A 24,660-nucleotide genomic window follows, 5' to 3' on the forward strand; every position below is an offset into this window, starting at 1 on the left:
ATTAGCTACATGTAGCTACTGACTATGATATATGGCTAGTGTCACCAAGAAAGTAAAATTTTAATCTTATTTAATTTTAATTAAATTAAATGCAAATGTAACTGTATAATATAGTAGCCACTAGTCTCACATGGCTAACAGCTACTGTACTCAACAGCTCTAGCACTTAAAACTAGTATTTTGTTAATTCACTAGTTTACTGAGAACTGTAAGTCAACCACTAACTTTCTTCAGTAGCCTGTTTGTCATTTCTGTACTCCCAAGGCCTTAGGATATCTTTCAGAAAATGAGCTCTCACAAGTAACCATTCTCTTAGAACACCTGCCCCCTTTGCTGCTGTTCTTTCCACTTACTCTCGGAAACACAGACTTCATTTTAAAGCTGCCCACACAATCGAATTCAGACTCTCTTTTCACTAGAGATCAATTTAATGTTATTCAAGTTTATAAATTTTATGGGAGTTTTTCTTTCATAAATTAATAATCTCTGCCCCAGAACTTCCCTGTTTATGCGCATTTTTGTGGCGGAGAGGGTGAGGCAGGGGAAGATGGCAAAAGACTGTAGGCTACTGTGCAGTAAACCTGTTCTTAAGCTTCTCTGTTTTTTTACCTGGTGGAGTTTCTTTGAACTGCTTGGCTACTCTGTTGTCCACTGCCCTGCAGAGGGGAATCCCGTCGGGACAGAACCGGGGAACGAGACGTTGTTCTCACAGGAACCTTTGGGTAAAAAATACAGCAATTACGTTCTTGAAAATATGAAGAGAAAAAAAGATTTCCCTACCAAAACATATTTTTACAGCAGTCCTAATTATGTTAGCCTTATTATGTCACTGACCTACCCCCAATCCTGATCATTCTCTGCCCCCCATTTATACAACAGAAAGAGAAAACTTAATCAAAGGCATCAAAGAAGCCAGGACAAATAGCCCTTCTATGCTTCTGTAGCATTTAAATGATGTTTGGACTAAAGTTTGGTGGCAGGGGACACACAAAGCATTTCACTGAGATAATGTGAGAATCAGGAAAATAAGCTAAAAGAAACCAAACGATGTCTATAAATGCATCAGTAGGAAACAAAGATTGGTAGGAAGCAAGAAAATATTCATAGGAAGCAAATACCAAGTAGAGGAAAATTAAACTAAAATATGTCCTTGTGTTTAATTTCACCATTAATTACTAAAAAAAAAACCCCTAAAAATTAAAAAAAAAATTGAAAAAGCAAAACCAAACCAAAAGTTTCTCAATTTAAAAAGAAAAAAGTATTTTTTGAAATTTTTGTTAATTTTTTTCATTATGAGATCTTTTCTGAACATTTGGATAATGGTTTCTCACTTTGTAGCTTCTGTATTAACATATAAGACAACTGCTAAAATATATGTTGATCCTACTTATTCTAAAAACATACTCTTTAAAGACTTACTCTTAACTTATTTTGTTACCTAGTGTTTAAACATAGAGTTAACAATAACAATAGATAGCTAACTATCACTAGGTGAATATAACTCTGAAGTGCGGAACCTTCGCCCCACTTTAAGAAGTTCCTTTGAAATTTCATTGCCCCTTAATTTAGGTGAAGTCATTATACCCTTTAGTAAAATAAATAATTTTTTAAAATAACAAAAAGGAAAAAGAAGCACACATCTGTCTTTCTGCTTCTTACCCTTGGAGGCACCTCGTCACTGTCTGATCTAGACCAAGCCTTTTGGGTGGGGTCAGGTACCTCCGACTTAGAGTCAGAACTTTGACTTAGCACCTCACTGCGGGAAGGTGGACATGGGTCCTGAGAGCGAAGATGGTGGTGTGCAAATTTGGGAGGAGAAGGGTCACTGAAGGAATGGGATCGCGAGACAGGGGAAACATTGTTCTTGAGAGATGCCAGGTGGGACCACTGTACCTTACAAGAAAACAAAACACAAAACATTCAATGTGTTCTGCATAAAATGCTTTTCTGGTCAATACCAAATCCAAAGCAAGGAACTGGGAAATGTAAACTGCGTGCTATAGTATTAGGTAAGCCAGGAGGCAAAACAGTTACACTTTAAAGTAAAGAAGTGATCTGGGGAACACAATATGTAGCAAAAGAACAAATGTACACTTAAAAGGAAAACTCTTTTAATATCCAGATAAACATTACAGATAGCAATAAACAAAAAGATTTTTTTAAAAAAGGCTTATAGAACTCCTGACCTAATGGGGGGGATAACGTGCTACATGCACATCCACATCGAAGCAGAGACTGGACAGGCAGAGGAAGAGATCACAAGATAACACTGCCATACGTGCAGACCTATCTATCCACCTGCAGAGTAAGATTTCAGACCACATAACAATAAAACAATACATTTAATGAGCAAAGACAGACCCCCCTCATGTTTTGACAGACTATAATACAGGGTCCGGCAGAAGAAACGCCTGCTTGAGTGTGGCTGGTAGGGTAATAATATGGGTGTAGTAATTTAAAGTTTTAATTTGAACATTTTACCTAAAATGTCATATAGTGTGCTTGAGTGTGATATTGTTATGTTATAGAATTACATGCTTCTGATTTTGTAATGAAAGATTTTGTAATAATAAGGGGCGTTATTCACGCTGGACCCTGTAGAATAACTTAGAAACAGCCAACTTTTCAAATATACCAACAATTTTCTTTCTTTTTCCAAGTCCTAAAGCACTCAAACCCTAGATCTGCATATATCTTCATACTAGTTATGAAAAAAAGAACTTTAATTTCTTTAGAAATGTTCATTAGTATGATTCCCTTAATTGACCTTCTACTTGTTAACTGAATTTATCTGGTTGCTTTTAAACTGGGAAAACAATCTCTGAAATAATCTGTATTTTCTTTAAATTATATTTTATTATTTTAAAATGTGTTCAATACTGCAATTTACATTATTCCAGCTATATATCTATTACATCAATGCATTTAAAGAAAACTGGAAATGCCAATCACAATTGGTTCAACCTTCCCAATAGCAAGACTCAAAATTAGTTCCAGATTTATGACTTCTGGGTGACAATGACATAAACTCTAGTTATGGTTATAACCTCAGATACCTGAAATGTTTTAAATTTTTAGGGGAAAAAGCATAGAACTGACAGTATTATTTATAACACAAATTTTTTGAAACAAGTTTTAGAATAGTCCTACCTGAAAAAAGTTTCCCCAAAGAGAATGTTTTCATAGGTGTATGTTTCAGGCAAAAGCAACTTTACACAGGAGGAAAAGGGAGACTATTTCCAGGTACTATGTTAATTAATCATTAATATAAAAAGGAGCATACATAATTCAGGAACTTCTATTTTCTACACTTCTAGTGGTCAATGCATAAAGATATTCTATTTATGGTAGTTTCTAACTTTCAGAATAAATTTAATACCTGACTCTTCACAGGAATGTCATCAAGTGTATTCTACCAGTCCCTCCTCCCTTCCCTTCCCCTCCCTTTCTTCCCTTTGCCCTTTTCTGCTGTCCTCTGCTCCCTTCTTTCCATCCCTTGTTCTCTGGAGTTACCATTGGCTTTTGGGACAGCTTTTCTGAGAATCAAGAAGCTGCTGATCCCATGTAAACACCTCCCACTACCCAATACACTTCTTCCCCGACTCAACACACACCCACAATATCTCATGGTAAGGTCCTGGTTCTTTATTGTTTGAACTCCTCCATACTAGGTTTATTTACTGTAAAGCACATTCAAATCATCATTTGAATTTGTTTTTCCAAACACCAAAGCTAATTCTATCACAAGAAACTGAACTTTTGCCTCCCAACATATAATAAACATCAGTAGCAAGTAAATTTAAGCTTAATAACTTGTTTCCAATATTCTGGGTTACATAGCTGCACGGAGCATAATGTCTAAAACTCAGTTATTTTCATCAAGAAAGTGGGAATCAATGGAATCTAAGATGTTTACTGTGGGTACCCTTAGCTATTTATTTCCCTCTCCAGACAACAGACAGGACTCCTAACAGCAGTACTCAGCCCAGAGGTTCTCCCTCACCTAGACAGGCCATGGTCAACCACTGAGAGCTGTGACACTGACGTGCTTCAGGGAAAGCTACACCTGATCCATTCCATTAGATTGTAACTTTTCTTTAGACTTCTGAACCTTCTGAGAATCCAATAAAAGACTCTTTTTTTGGGGAAAAAAAAGTACACATCTGGACAAACAAAAAACTTGTAGATAGAATTTCAGGGTTGTCATTGGCTCTCTGAAGCCCATGCATGGAACATGCGAGGCACCAAAGATCACAGGTTAAGAAAAGGTTCTGGTTCTCCCTCTATGTACTTGTAACATGAGCTTTCTAAAAACCAAACTGAAAAAATCTGTATTAGACTAAGAAGGCACTATTCATGAACACCTGATTTAGAGAAGGAAAAACATTAGACTAAGAGAAGATATTACTGAATCTAAAAATTCTTAGTAAGTACAATAAAAGTCTTAAAAAATTCCTTCTTTTCCCTATCAACTGAGGGCATGTCCTCTTTAAGCTGGTCTAAACTCACTCCTGCTTCTCTCTTCTCTTTCTAAATGTGGTAACACACCAAAATGTAAACTATGAATAGGCCGGTGGCTCAGTGAGTTATCACGTGCATCTCCTTGACTCACAGCCACTGGCTGTCGCTACCTGTGGCTCAGCTGGTCTCTGCAGGGCAGGATGTACAGACTCGGAGTTGCCATTGGAAAAAGACTCTGATCTGGAAGGCACTGGTGGCTCCAATATTCTGCCTGTCTGCTTAGACTGGGCTTCAGGGGAGCTGTGGTTAGTTTTCCTATATCTATCTTCCACCTGTGTCAGAGAATTAGAAGACATAACTCAGTGTTAGTGGGGAAAAGCAGATACCAATCTGGGAGTGGATGGACTGTAAAGAGAAATTTTCTGTTTACTTCAACTACAGGAAAACAAAGGTGTGGTTTTAAAAGGGAGAAGGCAAATGAAGCAGGACCAGGATTTGATTCAGGATAAAGAAATACTTATGAGAATAAAAGTTAAAAAAGACAGCATTTAAATACTTCTCCTGGCAAGAATTCTAGGGTTGTACATGAGGGTAATAAAACCAGAAAAAAAAAATCAAATATGTCACTAAACCAACAGATTAAAAAGTTGACATCAGGCATCCAAAACACATTTCATTCCAGCAAAAAAAGGGCACTCCAGAACACTTGTTCCCAGTATCTAAGTCTCTGTGAGGGCCAGAAACAGTAAAAGGGTGCCACCTACAGGCTAGGATTCAACATACTCTAGAGGCTGACCAGCCAGCTCCCTAGTTTCATAGGATCCCTAAACAGTGACTGCTTTGCCATATCCTTACTGGGAGGTTCTTCCAAATACACCAATTTAGTAACAAATCAGGTTCACTGAAAAGTCAGTGAATCAGGCTGTATGCACACTTCATCCTCACTGCAATTCTGGAAAAATAGTTAACCAGGCCATCATCTCCCTCATTTACATTTTAAAGAATAACTTTGCCATATAATCTTCCCCCTTTTTGTTTAGTTTAGTATTCAATTCACCTGAGAATTGTTAATAATGGCACTCTGGTCCTCTATAGACAACATTTAACTAGATAAGTGAGAGTCCCCTCACTTCTCAGAACCTCAATTTCTCAGCTAGAAAACCAAGTGGGTGGATCACCAGCTGAAGTCTATGCCCCCTTCTAGCATTATTACTATTCTATTCTTAAGAGTCAGAGAATCAAAACAGGATCAATGTCTAAGCAAGGCAGGAAAGCAGATACCTCTCGAGCTCTGTCAGCAGGCTCAAAGTGGGGTTTGGGCTCTGGTGCATGGTAGCTTGGCTTGCTCCTTTCCTGTTGCGGTGGCAGCTGCTGCTGTGGGTGCGGCCTCCGGTGGTCATGCTGTAGAGACAGGAGATATGCTTGTTCTTGTTGCAACTGTCTCTGGAGCCTCTCTGCCTGCCGGTGCTCCTCCATCTCCCGCCATCGGCACTCCTTGGGGAGGGAGAGAACACTAAATCTATGGAACAATGGAAAGCTTGCCTCTTCTTCAATCCAGTCTCAACTTTTTTTTTTTAAAGATCATGCTATTTTTTTCCCCATGTTTTGTAACAAAGCAAAATGGGTGGGATTTTACGTAGCATATTACCTGTGGAAAAATCTGACAGCTTGTTGCTAACAATAATATCACTGGACAGAGTAGAGAGAATTCAATTAAAAGTAGGTAGCAGTGATTTCAAAAGGTACCTAGAGTAAACTAGGTAAAAAATCCTATGGCAAGTGCTTTGAACCTTCAGCCCTTAGCATTCTTGTTTGTTCACTGAGTCCCAACTTCTATTCAAAACCTGTCTATCTACCAAATGAGAACAATTAAGTGATTAATGGGAAATAAGTAAATAAATAAAAGCCACCTGAAAATCTGCCCCAAGCATCAGGGCCACAGAGGATGTCTCCACTTGAGCCTGTCAGCCCATAGCACTAACCAGAATGGTCTGGTGACAAACACAGCTCTGCCTGGTTTAGGGGAAGGGTGGGCACTACAGAACAAGACAGATATGGGCGTTACCAGTAACATGGCCTGCTCCTGGAGCAGCTGCTGCTGAAGGAGTTCCAAGTGCCGCTGCTCCTCTTCTAGCTGTCGCCTGATAAACTCCTGTCACACAGAAATTACCCAGCAATCAATTTATCCAAAAGGAAAGCATCAGAACCACCTGAAGGGAGCACCAAGGACCATCTGCCCCACTGTCTTTACTAAGTGGTAATTCACTTAGTAAGTAACTTCTAATAAAATCTTTTGATAATGATTTTCTCAAGAACGTCAAACTGGCCACTAAGACCTGGAGTCTAAAAATGATGACATGCCCTCCAATGGTATACATAAAGGTATCTGGAAGTTTTTCTATTAGAGCACAGCTGTTATACACAAATGCTGGGTTTTAAAGGACTGTGATGTACCCCTGAAGATGGCAGACTCTGTAGAAATCAGGAGTTTAATTTTAGGAAAGCAGACGGTTCTCATTAATAAATGTCTGCTCACTACTCATTATTTTTAACAATCATAGGTTGCCAATTTTTAAAACCCCAAACCAAATCTGTTTAATATTAAAATAAAATAAGCATGATTTGTGTTTTCTCTGATGATACAGAAGGTACCTAGAATGACTATATTCTAGAAGCCATGGTCTGGGAACACGAGACTCAGGCAACTTTTCACAAATGGATAGGCCCAGGTTCTTCATGATGAGGGGGTGGGTGAGGATGTTGGGGGTGGGGGGGACATGTGTCTCTGTGAGAGAGAGAAAGGAAAGGGTGAGGGTAAACGGTTTCCAATGAGAAAAGAAAGACAAACAATGAAAACAGGTAAACACATCCAAAATATGTATACAAAGAGGAAAAATCCAATCTTGAAGCTGCATGCATATTTAATGGACTTGGAAATCAAAAGACCTTAGCCTATGACCTCTAGCCAGCCCTCAACCTCCCATTTCCTTAGTCTCCTCATCTGAGAAACTAGTACCAAAAACATTCTCTCCCAACTCTCAGAATTTTTTTATGACGTTCAAATATGAGATAGATATAAAATAACTTTAAAAAACCAAATCTTTTACAGACAAAAGAAGTTTCCTTCCTTTTCAAAGGGAAGAAAGCTAAGTACTTTAGAAGGAAAAGTAGGTTAAGGGGCCCATAAGGGGAAATTTTATTCTGAAAGTCAGGTTATTTCTTTATAGGGCTGCTGCTAATAATGCACCGATACCAAGTTGCACACTCTAAGATAAAAATAACCACACATTTGGGCTGAACACAAGTTTTCATTACCCAATAAGTCTAATTGAAAGAATGACGGATAACAGAAATTATGAGATATAAATTTTCTTAGGTTTATCTTACAAAGCAAATTTGGTACCATCCCCTCCCCCCAAAAAAGCCAGTCCAGGGGAAGCCTATCCATAAGACCAGTGGCAAATGCACCATTACAACCTGGGATACATTTAAGCCTAACCATCTGTGATACATGTGATGCCAAGGACTGCCCTAGCATGGAGTATGGCTTTTACCAGCAATGGCTGAGAAAGGAATCTAACTCCCAACTCATGTCTGCTTTGAACTAGATGGAATTAAACCATAAATTAAAGGATCGTATAGTACACTCATTTGTTTTCTGCCTTCAAAACACAGGGAAAACTGAAAAATCCACATTTATCCAAATCACAAAGGTCCTAACCCACAGTCAATGAACACGCAGAACAAAATTACACATGTACACGAACATGCATACTTATGCAGAAATGTTTCCCAAAGCACTGTTAACTTGGGAATAATTTTTTGCAATAGAGTAAGGAAAGCAGAATAAAACTGATTTTTGATGCTATTTTTTTAAAGAGGAGGTGAAGAATACTTGCTACATACAAAAGCTAATGACTGCCATTAGAATAGCAAAGACTGAGTATTACTTTCATACCATCCTGTCACAATCAAATTGTGAGAATTAAATTGACTTAATGTTTAAAACATGTAGTATATGTTTTCTCTTCTTTGCAGTCCCTAAGTGTAAATCAGAAAGTGAAACAAAACCAACTAAAACACACCACAGTTACCTGGTCCATGATGTCACTAAGGTAACAGATAAAGGATATCACTTAAATCCTAGGAGAAACCAGTAACGCAACAGACAGGCCCAAGTTTCAGAAAACCATAGGCATAACATTATGTCAAGGATAATAACTGGATAACCAAATTTGGAAGTTAATACCATTGTTTTCAAGTACTTTAAGTATCAATCTCAAGTGTTATTTAAATTTGTCTCCATTCATATCTGTTTTTCTTTATTCAAAGCTCGTAACAAAGAGTGATTCATCCAAAGACATGAAATGCAAGGAGGCTAGTAATGGGATGCACACTGACAACACGGACAACAGACAGCTCAGCCCATTTCCGTTTGCACAGGTGGTTCAGGAAACAGATTTCTAAAGACAACTACATCTGGCATTAATAAAATGCTATAAATATTACCAAAACCTGATCTTTTTCTGGTTAAACAAAACAACGTTGTTACATTATTACATGCCACATGTGTATATACTGAATTATATGCAAATATATATATTAAATATTCAGTTAGCCAGTGGCTACTTCAAATATTGCTCCTAAGAAATTTTGTACAGTTGGTTTTTAATTTCACTTTAAAAAGGTTAATTATCTTCAGATATGTTAGGTTTGAAGGATTTTAGCCTCACAAGAGAAAGCATATTCAGAAATCTTTGAGCCATCACATTATGTTATCTACTTTCCTAGTTTCAAGATTTCTTAAGTGTAATAATTTATATATATTTTTTTAAAGACAAGAGACTCAATTTACTGGTGCACTTCCATGTCCTGAATATGTGCATGCACATGTATGTATATTTTTGCCCCAAATACCCCAACTCTACAAAGTAACAGACCTCACAAACTAACAGCTGGAATGTTCTTTGTGAACTAACCTGCTCCCTTTCCACTCTCCTCTTCTCTTCTTCTGCCCGTCTCCTATCCTCTTCCTCTTTACGCCTTCTCTCCAGTTCCTCCAAACGCCTCTTCTCTTCTTGTTCTCTTCTTCTCTGCTCACGTTCCTGTTGCCTTCTAGCTTCACGCTCTCTCCTTTGTTGCTACGTAAGGAAAGATGTAATCAGCAGGGACCTTCTCGGTATGGCTCTCAGGACAGTTTGCTGACCAGTTACAGCAAATTAGGGGGCATTCATGAACCTCATCTCTACTGGCCAATTATCCCACGCTGTCCCTCTACCCTTATGTACCAACTTCTTCATAAATACTGATCAAAGGTGCTGTGTTTCTGTGAATCTTTATAGGGTTTGGTTTCATTTTTATATCAATTATTCTCCATTCTTCACTGTACCCCAGCAATTAGGCAACAGAGAATTAATTCTTAATCCTTGAGTATCTCTGTTACCCAAGGCCCTAATCAGAAGAAAAACACAAAAGAGAACAAAATAAAGGAAAATAGAAATAGGGCAGGTAAGTAAAGGAGAGAAATAATTAAAAAGAAGGGGGAGAAAAGGCACATGTCAGGAAAAGAGGAACTGATGTCAACCAGAATAAGAAATGCCATTACTACTACTATGAATATATTAATAAATAACTGCTTTTGAGCACATGCTTACTACACATCTCACACTGTGCTAAGTATTCTATACTTGATATTCTTTATTCCTTGTACTTTACCTGACACAATTCTCATAACAAACCCAGGAAAGGAGGTATTTCATTCCCATTCTACAGATGACAAAAGAGGTTCAGAAAAGTTAAGGAACTTGACCAGTGTCACTGGCTAGTAAGCACCCAGCTGTAAGGGTCACTCTGTCTCTAAAGACTATCCTGTTAACTAGACATCATCTTACATCCCATCACCAGGTACAAAAGGTACCACTGACTCATCAGACAATCTCTGACAGCCTTTCCTACTCTAGGCTGTTTTATTTAACACCACAGTATAGAGCAATGTGACACAAGGGGCACTTCTCTGGCTTGCTTCATCCAGGCCCAGATGCCTGTGAGTAAAGTCCTTCCTCAGTGAAAAGTGTAAAATTAACAAGATCTTCCTGTGAATTGAAAAAAAAAATGCTAGCCTCTAAATAGGCACTGTCCAATACAACTCTCTGGGATGATGAAAATGTTGTCTCACAACCATTCAATACAGTGGCCACTAGCCACATGCTATTACTAAGTACCTGAAATGTGTCTAGTACAATTGAGAAAGTGAGTTCCTAATTTTATTTCATTAAAGTTAATTTAAATAATCATGTGGTTAGTGGCTACTATATTAGCCATTGCATTTCTCAAGACACAAAAAGCCAGTATTATTACCACAAACTTTAATGTGACAGATTAAATATTTAAAAAAAAAACAACTTTGGGGTAAAGCACTGAGAATATTAGACACAAATATTTAAAATAGATATAGAAAATAAAGTGTTTATTGTAGTCTAAGTTTTCCTTCTGGGCTTTTCCCCTGACCCTGAACTAGCATTCAATCTAAAGGTATACACTCAAAAATGATTTCCTGTCCAATGTACAGCATCTTACTTCTGGAATAACTGAATAGAAAAAATTACTTGGTGCCTGTTCTCTTTCAGTTGAGTAATACATCAGCATTATTCTCAATGAAGCTTGGGTGAGCTTTTGGCCCCACCTCCTCTCTCATTTAATACATTCCATGTTTTATAGTGCGCGCCCCCTGCCATGGTCTGCTCTTAGAATTTAATGCATAAAACTCACCAGTTTCCCATGGGTGGGGGTGAAATCAGGAGAAGAACCATGTTCCTGTCCTGGTGTTTAAAACCAACAATGCCCCCATACAATGCACTTGCTGCCTGTTGCTTAACGTCTTTATATTTTTTTAAATCTTAGAAAAAGGGAAAAATGAGCCACTAGAGTGCATTCAAAACCCCGTCGAGGAGGACAACTGTGAGCAACTGTCCATATGATGTAGAACTCAAAAGCTGGGCTTTCGGCACCGAGACCCTCTGTCCTGTGTTGTCTGCATGGGGCCAAAGGAGGGCATGCCTCTCGGCCCTGCACACTGCCCCGCACCTCTTAGGGGGAGAGCTTTTTCTTTCCTAAAGCTAGCTACCAGAACATAAAACAAAAACACTTCTCCTACCCCAGGACTCCAAGAAAAACATAAAAGAAACCTGAGATCAGAAATCTGCTAGTCATATCCAAGCAGTGGTACTGGAGCCTTTCTTTTTCAAAGCAAATTAAGCAAAGACCTTTTATTTTATACCTGTAGCTTTTTCTATACAGGAGCAAAAAAAATTGACTTTTACCAGTTTATCACTTACACTAAATACACTAGCTGAGAACACAGCCATTTTTCTAACACCAGCAATAAAAATCATTATAATTTGCCAGTTGGGAAGCATGTGTTTCTTTGCTTTAAATAGAAATTTTTTCATTCTTTCACATATTCCTGGCTAGCCAAGTTTTTCAACGGAAAACATCTTTTGAATTTTTTTGAGTAAAAATATATTAAAGATAAAATAAAAAGCCTTTCGATAAACCTGAAGCTGAAATTAAAAGAAGAAATGTCTCTTACTCAGTTTTAAAGCTTAAACCACGAGTGTTCTTTTTGAAAAGATAAAAGTGGAAGAGTCTGGAAGCTTCATTCCGGAGGAGCAGTGAAGAGTAGCTTCATGCATAAAGCTACTTTATGCAAGCACCGCTTGCTGCTTAAGTTCTGAGGAACAATCGTGGTGAAGCTCGGGACAGCCATGACACTTTGAGGTTTATAAAAGAGAAATAAGTTGCTACCATACACTGGGGTTAGCAAATACCTGGAGGCCTGGGAGAAAGGGTCTCACCTTCTGGATGAAAGAAAGAGCCCACAGTCACAGGCAGAGAGCTTCCTACATGGGCATGTAAGTAACTTCCCTTTGCCAGACAAAAGGAAAACAGAAGAAAACAAAAACACAAGAAAGGCAGCTTCTGTCTACACCCTCAAAATTCTCCCTCAGCTTCACATATTTCAAGTCCCAAGCCAATCAGAATATGGACATGTAAAAAGAGGCAAAGGATATTATATACTGAGTTTTACAACATTCATATAACAAAGTAGTCAAGATGGGCTAGCAGGGTTCTCTGAGAAGTTTCAGTATGCACCATGGAATTCTAAAGAGACAACTGAAAGGGCTGTTACTGGGGGTTCCGGTCCTGACTCTGCTGCCCTGGTACAAGCCACTTACCCTCAATGAGCCTCAGTTTCCTGACTTGTCAAAAGGTGGAGTGGAAGTAGGAAGGAAGCAGTCTATACTAGGTATCATTATGGAATAGAGTCTAAATTAAAAATTTCTGGAGAGAACCAAGATGGCAGAGGAGTGACTGGAAGTCACACTGACCTCATCGTAGGACCAACCTGGAATTACAACTAAATTGTGTAGAAATCACCTGGAATAACAACTGAACAATAGGAAGAGAGGAGTCTTATAACTTTGGACAGACAGAAGAATCAGCTTTAGTATAATCTAACTTATAAGACGAGTGGTACAGACTCAAGAAGGCAGGTGGAGTGCTCACTGGCAGCAGCACCAAACAGATATTGAAACTGACATTTGGGAGGAAAAGAGATGGCGGAGGAGGGAATGGGAGTCACGCGGACCTCCTCCCAAGAACGAACTGGAACTGCGACTAAATAGTGGAGAAATCACCTGGAAAACAACGGAACAATACAGGGAGAGGACCCTTGGAGTTGCAGACAAACAGTGGAATCAACTTTCACACATCCCAACAGGTGAGAAGTGCAGTGGAGGCTCCAGAGGGTGGGCTGGGAGCCCACGGGCACCAGCACCAGAGGGACATTGAAACGGCCAGTTGGAGCCCCCTGAGAAGAACAGGGCCTGAACCATAAGCAGGGACCCATAGACTACGGCAGCTAAAACCAGGAAAACATACAGACAAAACGCAACCCCAAAAAGCTCAGGGGGGCTCTCTGCCACAGACAGGCGGCTGGGGATGCAAAGAGACGTTTAAAGGGCCAACACAAAAATTGCAGTGGCAGCCACCCTCCTTGATCTCTGGGTAGAGGTGGCAGCAGATGGGCTGGTACCTGAGGAAAGATTGGTGAGGAAAACTTTGGGAAGAGAACTGACACGGTGGCCGGTGGAACCCGGGTGATAACTCACCTCCCACTCTGCACTACCATCTCACTGGGGAATAAGTGAATCAATTAACCTGCCTTTTGCGTGCTCCACACGCAGCTTGTACACATGCAGGCTGGGGGCTGAGTGCAGAAAGGCTGGAAGAAATAGAGGATCCCTGGCCAAAGGGGAAACACAGCTGCACAGAGACCCTGGAGGAGAAACTGGAGAAGGAGGGGTTGGGGAAACATCTGGAGGATTAACCGAGATTCCTAGAGCAGACTCCCTCCCCATTCCATAGTCCCCAGTTTGCGCAGGCAGGCCACGTCCCCAAAGAGGCAGAAGTGGCTGGGCGAGCCAAAAGGTACGTGATTACAACTCAGTCCACAGAAATAGTGGATCCCTGGCTGAAGGGGTCACAGAGCTGCCAAGAGACACTCGGGGAGAGACTGGAGACAGAGGCATTGGGGAGTCCCAGTGCTGACTATTCCCCAGTCCATGATCTACATCTTGCTCAGGCGGACTACTCCCCTGAGTGACACCAGCCTATAAGGGCACGATAGTCCCGCCATCAGGAGGCACTGCTCCGCCCTGTGGTGACTAACCCTGACAGATAAGGACAGAGTGACCAGATTGAAAATCACAGGAGTCAGAAACAGACAGTAGATTCCTGGAAGGCTGAAACAAATGGCCCAAGATCAGATAGAGTCAACAACTGACACCATCAGAGACAGAACTACAAAGAAAAGTAAAGAAAAAAATGAATAAATAAAATGAACCGCCTATTGACATAGAAGTTTAATCCACAAAGTCAGGAAATCTAGACAGATCAATTAAAGCAGAAGGAAAAAAAAGACTCTGACAAGAAAGAAAAGAAAAAGAAGTTCTCCTCAAATGAGGGGAAAGGAGGAATCTCCACAGAGAGACCTAAATGAAATAGAGGCAAGGGAACTATCAAATATTGAATTGAAAACAAAGGCTCTAAGGAAGCTCCGTGAGCTCAACCAGCCCAAAGATAACAATGAGAAACTGCAGAGAAACTATGAGGAACTTATGGCAAACTATATCAAACTGGAAAAGAACATAGAAACTATCAAGAAGACACAAGACGACATGGAGAATAACATTTCTGAATTGAGGAACACAGCAGAAGGAATGAAAAGCAGGCTAGATGAAACTGAGGACTGAATCAGCGAGCTGGACGACAGGTAGAAAAAGCTCCCAAAAAGAACAAGAAATGGAAAAAAGACTGCAAAACAATGAAGAGGCATTTAAGGAAATGCAAGAAAACCTGAGATGCAATAATATCAACATACTAGGGATATCATAAGTAGAAGAAGAAGAGCAAGGGATAGAGAACCTCTTTGAAAAAGTAATGATAGAAAATTTCCCCAATTTGAGGAGAGAAAAATACTCATGGGTCCAGGAAGCACAGAGGGCCTCACTCAAGAGGAACCCAAGGAGGTCCACTCCAAGACACATTGTCATTAAGATGGCAAATATCAAACACAAAGAAAGGATCCTAAAGGCAGCAAGGGAGAAACAGGGAGTAACATAAAAGGGAGCCCCGATACGGCTAGTAGCTGACTTCTCAACAGAAACACTACAACCCAGAAGGGAATGGCAACCAATATTCCAAGTAATGAAAAGCAAAGGCCTACAATCAAGGCTGCTCTACCCAGCAAGGCTCTCAATAAAAATAGAAGGGGAAATAAGTTAAACAAAAGACCTACACAGACTGAAAATAAGGGGATGGAAAAAAATATCCCAAGCAAATGGGCAAGGAAAGCAGCGGTTGCAATACTTGTATCAGACAAAATAGATTTCAAAACAAAGGCCATAAAAAGAGTCCCAGAGGGACACTTTATAATACTTGAAGGATGAATACATCAAGAAAACATGAACATTGTAAACTTACATGCACCAAACATAAAATCTTGGACAACTTCAAAAAAGATATAGAAAACAACATACCAATTTTAACACCCCACTGTCAAAAACGAACAGATCCCCCAATCAAAACATCAACAAGGATATTGTGGAGCTGAACGATGCATTAAATCAAATGGACTTAACTAACATATATAGAACCTTACATTCCAAAGAAGAAAAATACACCCTCTTTTCAAATGCACATGGAACTTTTCCAAAGAGACCACATAATAGGACACAAAGCAAGCCTCAGCAAATTCAGGAAAATTGAAATAATATCAAGCATTTTCTCAGATCACAAGGACATGAAACTGGAAATCAACCTCAAAGAGAAACTTCAAAAACTTGCAAACTCATGGAGACTGAAGAGGAGACTATTGAACAATGAATGGGTCAATAATGAGATAAGAGAAGAAATCAAAAAATTTCTGGAAACAAATGAAAATGAACAGACAACAGTCCAAAACCTATGGGACACAGCAAAGGCGGTCCTGAGAGGGAAGTTCATAGCAATACAGGCTTACCTAAAAAAGACAGAAACATTTCATATAAAAGACCTAACACTACAACTTCAAGAACTGGAGAAACAACAACAAATAAATCCCAGAGCAAGTAGAAGGAAGGACAGTCAAGATTAGAGCAGAACTGAATGACATAGAGACGAAAAGAACAATTCAAAGGATCAACCAATCCAGGGGCTGATTCTTTGAAAAGATAAATAAAATTGACAAGTCTTTAAGCAGACTCATCAAGACAAAAAGCGAGAGGACCCAAATAAATAATATCAGAAATGGAACAGGAGAAATAACAACTGATACCACAGAAATACAAAGGAGTGTCAGAAACTACTATGAACAATTATATGCCAAGAAATTGGAAAACCTGGATGAAAGGACACATTTCTAGAAAAGTATAATCTTCCAACACTGAAGGAGGAAGAAACAGAAAGCTTGAACAGACCGCTAACAGCTGGGGAAATTGAAGCAGTAATCAAGAAACTCCCGGCACACAAAAGCCCTGGGCCGGATGGTTTCACAGGAGACTTTTACAAAACATTTAAGGAAGAGCTAACCACAGTCCTTCTCAGACTATTCCAAAAAATCCAAGAGGAGGGCAGACTCCCAGACTCTTTTTATGAGGCCAGCATCACCCTAATCCCAAAACCAGATAAAGACCCTACAAAGAAAGAAAACTACAGGTCAATTTCACTGATGAACATAGACGCTAAACTCCTCTAGAAAACACTGGCAAACAGCATCCAGTAATAAATTAAAAACATTATCCACCATGCTCAAGTGGGATTCATCCCAGCAATGCAGGGATGGTTCAATATATGCAAATCAATAAATGTAATACATCATATAAACAAAAGGAAAAACAAAACCACGTTATCATCTCGATAGATGCAAAAAAAGCATTCGATAACGTACAGCACCCATTTATGATCTAAACACTCAGCAAAATGGGAATAAACGGGGCATTCCTCAACGTAATAAAGGCCATATATGAAAAACCTACAGGCAACATCATACTCAACAGGCAAAAACTAAAAGTTTCCCCACTAAGATCAGGAAAATGACAAGGATGTCCACTTCCACCACTTCTAGTCAACATTGTATTGGAAGTCCTAGCCACAGTGGTCAGACAAGAAAAAGAAATAAAAGGCATTCAAATAGGAAAGGAGAAGTAAAACTATCATTCTTTGCAGATGACATGATAGTGTACATAGAAAACCCTGTAGACTTCACAAAAAAACTATTAAACCTAAAAAGTGAATGTGGCAAAACAGCGGGATACAAAGTCAATATTCAGAAGTCAAAGGCATTTTTGTACACCAGTAATGAAATAGAAGAATAAGAAATCAGGAAAAAAATACCATTTGCTATAGCAACAAGAAAAATAAAGTACCTAGGATTAAATTTAACCGAGGTCAAAGACCTGTATGCAGAAAACTATACAACACTGAAGAAAGAAATTAAGGAAGACACAAATGAATGGAAGCATATACCGTGCTCATGGATTGGAAGAAGTAACATCATCAAAATGTCCATACTACCCAAAGCAATTTATAGATTCAATGCAATCCCTATTAAGATACCAATGATGTATTTCACAGAAATAGAACAGACATCTCAAAAATATATACGGAACCATAAATGACCCCGAAGAGCCGCAGCAATTTTGAGAAAGAAAAACAAAGTAGGAGGGATCACAATACTGGACATCAAAATCTACTACAAAGCCACTATACTCAGAACAATTTGGTACTGGCACAAGAACAGACCCATAAACCAGTGGAACAGAATAGAAAGCTCAGAAATAAACCCAGGTCTATATGAGCAACTAATATTTGACAAAGGGGCCAGAAGCATAAAATGGAGCAATAATAGCCTCTTCAACAAATGGTGTTGGGAGAGCTGGACGGCTACATGCAAAAAATTGAAATTGGATCATCAGCTGACACCATACACAAAAAGGAACTCAAGATGGATAAAAGACTTAAATATAAGTCTCAACACCATAAAAGTCCTAAAGGAGAACATGGGCAGGAAACGCTCAGATATCCCACGCAGCAATTTTTTCACTGATATGTCTCCTAAAGCAAGGGGCATAAAGGAAAGAATAAACAAGTGGGACCTCATCAAAATAAGAAGCTTCTGTACGGCTAAAGAAAACATCAGCAAAACGAAAAGGGAACCAACCATATGGGAAATATATTTGCCAAAGATACCTTGGACAGGGGTTTGATCTCCAAAATATTTAAAGAACTCACACGACTCCAGTCCAAGAAGACAAATGATCCAATCATAAAATGGGCAAAGGATGTTCGGCATCACTAGCCATCAGAGAAATGCAGATCAAAACTGCAATGAGATACCACCTCACACCAGTCAGAATGGCCATCATAAACAGATCAACAAACAACAGGTGCTGGCCAGGATGTGGAGAACAACTAGTACACTGTTGGTGGGACTGCAGACTGGTGCAGCCATTGTCGAAAGCAGTGTGGAATTTCCTCAAAAAGCTGTAAATGGTACTGCCTTTTGATCCAGTGATTCCCCTGCTGGGTACCCTAAGAATCCCAAAACGCCCAATTCAAAAGGACCTATGCAGCCCAATGTTTATAGCAGCACAATTTATAATAGCTAAGTGGTAGAAGCAGCCTAAATGCCCATCAGTAGATGATTGGATTAAAAAACTATGGTACATTTACACAGTGGAATACTACGCAGCAGAAAGAAAAAGAGAACTACTATACTTCGCAACAGCATGGATGGAACTAAAGAGCATTATGCTAAGTCAAGTAAGCCAGGGGGTGAAAGACAAATACCATATGATCTCACCTATAAGCGGAACGTAACCAGCAAAACAAAGATGCAAGGCAAGTAAGACCAGAAACACTGTAAGAAAAAGAAACCAATGGAGACAAGAGGGAAGGAGGAAGGAGTGGGCAGGGGAAAAGGAAGGAAAAGGGCAAGTCAAAGCACATATAGCAAGTACTCATGGACAAAGCCAAAGTGGTGATGGATTGAGGGAGAAAGAGGGGGGAGGCGGGCAGGGGAAAGTGGTGGGAGGAAGGAGGGGACAAATGTATTTGGAAAAATAAATAAATGAAATGAAATAAAAAATAGAAAGAAACTGCCATTTGGATCCTGCTGAGAAGAGCCAGGTCTAAACCATAAGCGGGGATCTCCAGCCTACAGCACCAGAATCCAAAAAGTACACCAGTAACAGCTGAGCTGCCAAAAGTGGACACGTTGCTCTCTGCCAGAGATAGGCAGCTGGTGACACAAAGACCTGTTTAAAGGGCCAACACATAAATTTTTATTTGCAGCCACTTACCCTGGGGTATGGCAAAGGTGGGGGCAGAGTGGGACAGAGAGGACCCAACAGCCTCGCCCCCAGGATGGCCTTGGCCCCACGCTGTAGTGTCTCTAAGCCAGCCTACTGAGTGCAAAGTGGCAGCCACAGATAGTAGATCCCTGGCTAAAGGGGGCATAGATTGGTCTAGAGACACTTGAGGAGAGACTGGAGACAGAAGCTTTGGGGAAAGAACAGAGAGATTAGCTGACAGGATCCCAATGCTGATACAACCCATAGACAGCAGCAGCCATCTTGTTCAGGGAGACCACTCCCCTGAGAAGCAGCAGCAGACTGAGAGGACCCGATAACCCTGCCCCCAGGAAGGACTCTGTCCCACTCTTTGATATCTCTAAACCAGCCTGCTAGCTGCAGAAGGACTGGATTAATAGCTGAAGAAGACAGCCACAGAAAGCAGGTTCCTGGAAGTCTCAAACAGACTTCCTAAGATCAGACACAGTTAACATTTGACATCATAAGAGGCAGATCCAGAAAGTAAAAACAGTGGACTCCTGCCATAGAAGTTCACACCACAAAGTCAGTAAATCAAGACAGATTAATTGAAGAAGCATGGAGAAAAAAGAAGTCTCACAAATAATGGGAAGACAAAGAAATATCCCCCCTTGAAGAGAAATGAGGAATCCCCACAAAGAAAACTAAATGAAATAGAGGTAAGTAAGCTATCAGATCCTGAGTTCCAAACAACGGTCCTAAGGAAGCTCAATGAGCTCAGTGAGCTCAGAGAGAATTACAAGAAACTACAGGGGAACTACAAGGAACTTACTACAAACTATATCAGCATGAAAAAGGACACAGAAACTATCAAAAAGAGACGAGAGAATATGAAGAATACAATTTCTGAATTGAAGAACACAGTGGAAGGAATCAAAAACAGGCTAGATGAAGCAGAGGACTGAATCAGCAAGCTGGAGGACAACATAGAAAAAAGTTCCCAGAAAGAGCAAGAAAATGGAAAAAGACTCAAAGAGAATAAAGTGTTGAGGGAAATGCAAGACAATCTGAAACATAATTATATCCATAAAATAGGGATATAAGAAGGAGAAGAGGAGGAACAAGGGATAGGAAAACTGTTTGAAAAAGAAATGATGGAAAATTTCCCTAATTGGAGGAGAGAAAAAGTCACACAAGTCCAGGAAGCACAGAGGGTCCCATTCCAGAGGTACACAATGAGGCCCATTCCAAGACATATCATCCTTAAAATGGCAAATAGCAAAGACAAACAGAGAATCCTAAGGTCAGCAAGGGAGAGAGAGGTAGTAACATATAAGGGAGCCCTGATGTGGCTAGCAGCTGGCTTCTCCACAGAAACACTGCAAGGCAGAAGGGAATGGCAAGAAATACTCCAAGTAATGAAAAGCAAAGATCTGCACCAAGACTGCTCTACTTAACAAGGCTCTCAATTAAAATGGAAGATGAAACAAGGAGTTTCCCAGACAAAAGAGGGCTACAGAATACATTTCCATGAAACCAGCACTGCAAAATATGCTAAAGGGACTGCTTTAAGATGAAGAAAGAGTATAGGAATGCCCAGTACCTTTCACAGTTGTCAATGCTTGATATTACCAATATTTTTAATACTTAGTATTCTGATTGTGACAATGATATGTCATTTTCATTGTTACCTTACTGTCTGTTGAAACTAAACCCGCTTTTGTACATTTCTTGACTATTTCTATTATTTTTAAAAAGCTTTAAATGACTTTTGGTATTCTTTATCTATTTTTAATTAAAGGTTTGTAAATTTTTGCCCTAAAAAAAAAAAAAAAGCCTATTAATCCTGTTTTTGATGTGTTGTAAATAATTTCCTATTCTAACTTCTCATTTAACTTTTTTTATATGTATATCACTGTGTAGCCTTAAATGTTTAATGTAGTCATATTGTCAATATTTTACTTTATCACTTCTGGATTTGAATATGTTACTTCAGGGTAAGAAAAATATTTTGAATTTTCTCTAAAAACTCCTTAGATTTTACATATTGATTTTTAACTCACCTGAGTATTTTTTGTATAATGTGTGAAATAGAGCTATTTTTTTTATTTAAGTAATTGTGGTCCATACATGTTATTTGTTGAATAAGCCTTATTTTCCCCATTGATTTGAATTATCAATTTAATCATATATTAGACAGATGTATATACATTTGTTTCTAGAATGCTCATTTTATTTCATTGATCTACTTGATTATTTCTGTGCTGGTGTCATGTTTTAATTGGTGAGACTTTATAATGGATTTAAATTTTTTAATATTTTATAATGTATCTTGACATTTAAAAAAGTAAAACAGAATCAATCTGCATTTAAAAGAAAGATCTCCTACCTTTTGCAACAACATGAATGGAACTGGAGAATATTATGCTAAGTGAAATAAGCCAGTTGGTGAAAGACAAATACCATATGATCTCACCCTTAAGTGAAATCTATTCAACAAAATAAAGTAACTAACAAAATAAACCAAAGGCAAAGAAACATGGAGCAGACCGAGAGTGATCAGAGGGAATGGGGAAGGACGACAATGGTGAAAAGAATTAGAAGGGACTAAACATGTATGAATGAGCCATCGACATGGACAACTTAGTAGGAATTGACTGTTGGTGAGGGGGACAGGGTGGGATGGGTGAAGGAGGCAAAGGGGGATAAACTGAGACAACTGTAATAGAATAAATGTGATTTAAAAATTAAAAAAAATTTTGGAAGAAATCAACAGTTTGTGCCTAAACTGAGAAAAAATTTTACAAAGTTTTCATAATCAGTGAACTACAGGAGACTCAATCCTCTTAGAAAGATCTGGGGTCTTCCCTCCCTTGCCTACACCTTGGGAAGTGTGGTCCGATGAGATGAGATTGAAAGTCAACAGGAGGGAAGTGAAGAACTGAGATGTTATGTCTCTACCTCAGCTGTCTCTAAAAGTGAGCAAGACCATCAACTGGAGGATAGGGAAAAAAAGAACAGCCAACTTAGAACTTCTATTTATTTAAATTTGTAGCTCACTCTTTTAGGATAGTGATTTCTGCCATGTTTTATAAGGTACATAGTGCAAGAGTACATAAGTGCATACATCTCTTTCAGATAAACATACTCAGTTTTTTTTACTAATGGGAGGCATGATATAACCCTCTGAGGCCACCTCACTACTTTAAACAATGCCACATGACCATAGACATGCGAACAGCCCTAGAGATAATGTTTGCTGCCATTTCCTTAGATACTGTGCAGGCTACTAAAATTCTTTAATTTTTAGGGATGATATTGAAGTAAAGGTGCCACTTAGCTCCATGGTATCACACTGGCCAAAAAGAAATGCCAGGATTACATTTGCTCTTTACTGTTATTTAAAAAACATCTTTTTTAAATTTTCAAAGCAAACCAGTCCCCATCTCTGCTGATGCCTGGGCTGTTATCAGAAAACCAGACAAGAGTCAGGGATGTTGCTGCGCTGAAGTCTGGAAGAAATGACTGCTGAACAGCTGTAAGTCCAGATGGAGCCCAGCAACTAGTTCAAACCAGCCCTAGGGTTCCAATCTCCTTGAGTCTCCAGAGAAGAAAGGGAGAAGTTGTAAAAGAAAGCAGAGAGCAGGAGTGAGCCAGTATCACAGCTGGCTTTCCGCGTACCAGCTCTCTCATATGCAATTACTGCCACCTCTTGTCCACTGAGGGCAGGCATGATCTAGTCCAGTCCATTCCTAAGACCTACTGCTCACTTATCTCTCCTGCTTTCTATCCTTGAGCTGTCATCACTTGGAGTCTCAGGAAGTGGCTGGAATGTTGGCGCACATCCTCTGGCTTTGGCTCAAAGTTAAAGTACTCATTCTTGTACAAGGTAGTAAGCGCCCAGGTGGTAAAATGTGTAGAATCCATTTCCTTTGTTATTTCCTTGGCTCTCTGCCTGGTGGGAAATCTTGATTTAAGAGGGAAATTTTAAATACTCTTACAAGTAGCTTTTTCCATTTTATTCATGTTTTAAATTTTTATATCAAAGTACAAAGTACTTAAAAACGTCAAAAAGAATGTAAGGCTCATGTAAAAAAAATAAGGCATACCACTTCTCATCACTCCCAATTGTTACTGCCAAGGTATAACCACCTTCAATGCTTTTAGTTTTTCCTGTAGTATTTACATTCTTGTATTTCAATTAACAGGCTTATAGAGTTATTTAAAATTTTTTCTACTTTAGATTCCATCTATGGACTTCTCCCAAAGAATATCCATTTGACTATACCATCCCATGCTCCCAATCTAGTCATGTGACAATTTCTGGGTAAATGAAAAACCATATTCAAGGCTGAGTCATGCAAGTAACATTTAGTTTTTCTGAGGAGTTAATTGCCTTTTTGTTTGCTTGTTTGACTAATTTTCTATGAACTTATCTCAAAAATCATCTGTAAAGTCTCTTGCACTACCATAAAACTCCTTTCAATATGGTCAAATAAACCAAGTATTTTTATCTTTGTTCTTAGAGATTAACCCTCTCATAGCCCTCTCCTGTGCCACTCTGGACTGACTGCTCTCCAGGCATCCCACACTTGTCCACCAACTTCCTGGACATCCTTCAGGACTCTCTACCATACCCTGAAGCCCTTGTCACCTTCTTTCTTATTTGTTGGAACACATCCTCCAGTATATTCCTAAGGAAGAGTGGTGAAAAGGTAAAAGACTTTAGGGACTTCGCCTGTCACAAAATCTCTACTCTCACCCTGTACAGATAATTTTGGCCGAGGGAAATAATTTCTCCTTAGAGTTTCAGAAGCATTGCTCTGTCATTTTCGTTTCTGATGTTTTTCCTGGAGAATGAGAGACCATTCAGATTCTTGATACCTAGTCCAAGACCCATTCACATTCCTCGACCTGGTCCTTTCAGTACAGCAGTTAGACCTCTTTTCATCCCTGATAGTCTAAAATTTCAAGTGGATTTCTGTGCCTTTCTCCAGGTCTTTCTTTCCTTCATTGTGCAGGGTATTCATTAAGTTTTTTGATCCAGAAATTGGTATCTCTTAGTTCTGGAAACTTTTCTTGAATTATTCCTGTATGTTCTTCCTATCATATCCACTTTCTGGACCATCTATTAAATGGTAAAGTGCCTGGATTGAATCATTTTTTCTTCTGTTCTATTTCCTATAAACATACCTTTCTGCCACCTAATTTCTGAGAATTTTAATTTATAAAAATTTCAAAAGCTCTTATTTTCTGAATATTCCTGTCTCATGAATATTACATCTCTCTCCTCTAAGTATGTTAAGATTCTGTGTATGTATGTGTGTCT

At 39.2% G+C, this 24,660-nt stretch overlaps 1 protein-coding gene across 39 annotated transcripts in view; it reads right to left on the minus strand.

Moving 5' to 3' along the window:
- Positions 1-24,660, minus strand: part of MAP4K4 (mitogen-activated protein kinase kinase kinase kinase 4) — a 234,604-nt gene that overhangs the window by 41,076 nt on the left and 168,868 nt on the right. For 7 of the 39 annotated variants that reach the window (XM_054578015.1, XM_054577985.1, XM_054577983.1 and 4 more), the window contains exons 13-18: positions 9,441-9,602; positions 6,527-6,613; positions 5,743-5,955; positions 4,632-4,793; positions 1,660-1,893; positions 610-716 (exon numbers count right to left, since the gene is read on the minus strand). In XM_054578015.1, the coding sequence (XP_054433990.1) occupies positions 610-716; positions 1,660-1,893; positions 4,632-4,793; positions 5,743-5,955; positions 6,527-6,613; positions 9,441-9,602 (965 nt within the window). The remainder of the gene's footprint in view (positions 1-609; positions 717-1,659; positions 1,894-4,631; positions 4,794-5,742; positions 5,956-6,526; positions 6,614-9,440; positions 9,603-24,660) is intronic. The other 32 variants (XM_054578019.1, XM_054578018.1, XM_054578014.1 and 29 more) reach the window with 9 other exon arrangements.

The sequence above is a fragment of the Pteronotus mesoamericanus genome, unplaced genomic scaffold, assembly GCF_021234165.1.
Source record: "Pteronotus mesoamericanus isolate MK-2021 breed Mesoamerican mustached bat unplaced genomic scaffold, CSHL_Meso_final contig_48, whole genome shotgun sequence".
Classification (NCBI taxonomy): Eukaryota; Metazoa; Chordata; class Mammalia; order Chiroptera; family Mormoopidae; genus Pteronotus; species Pteronotus mesoamericanus.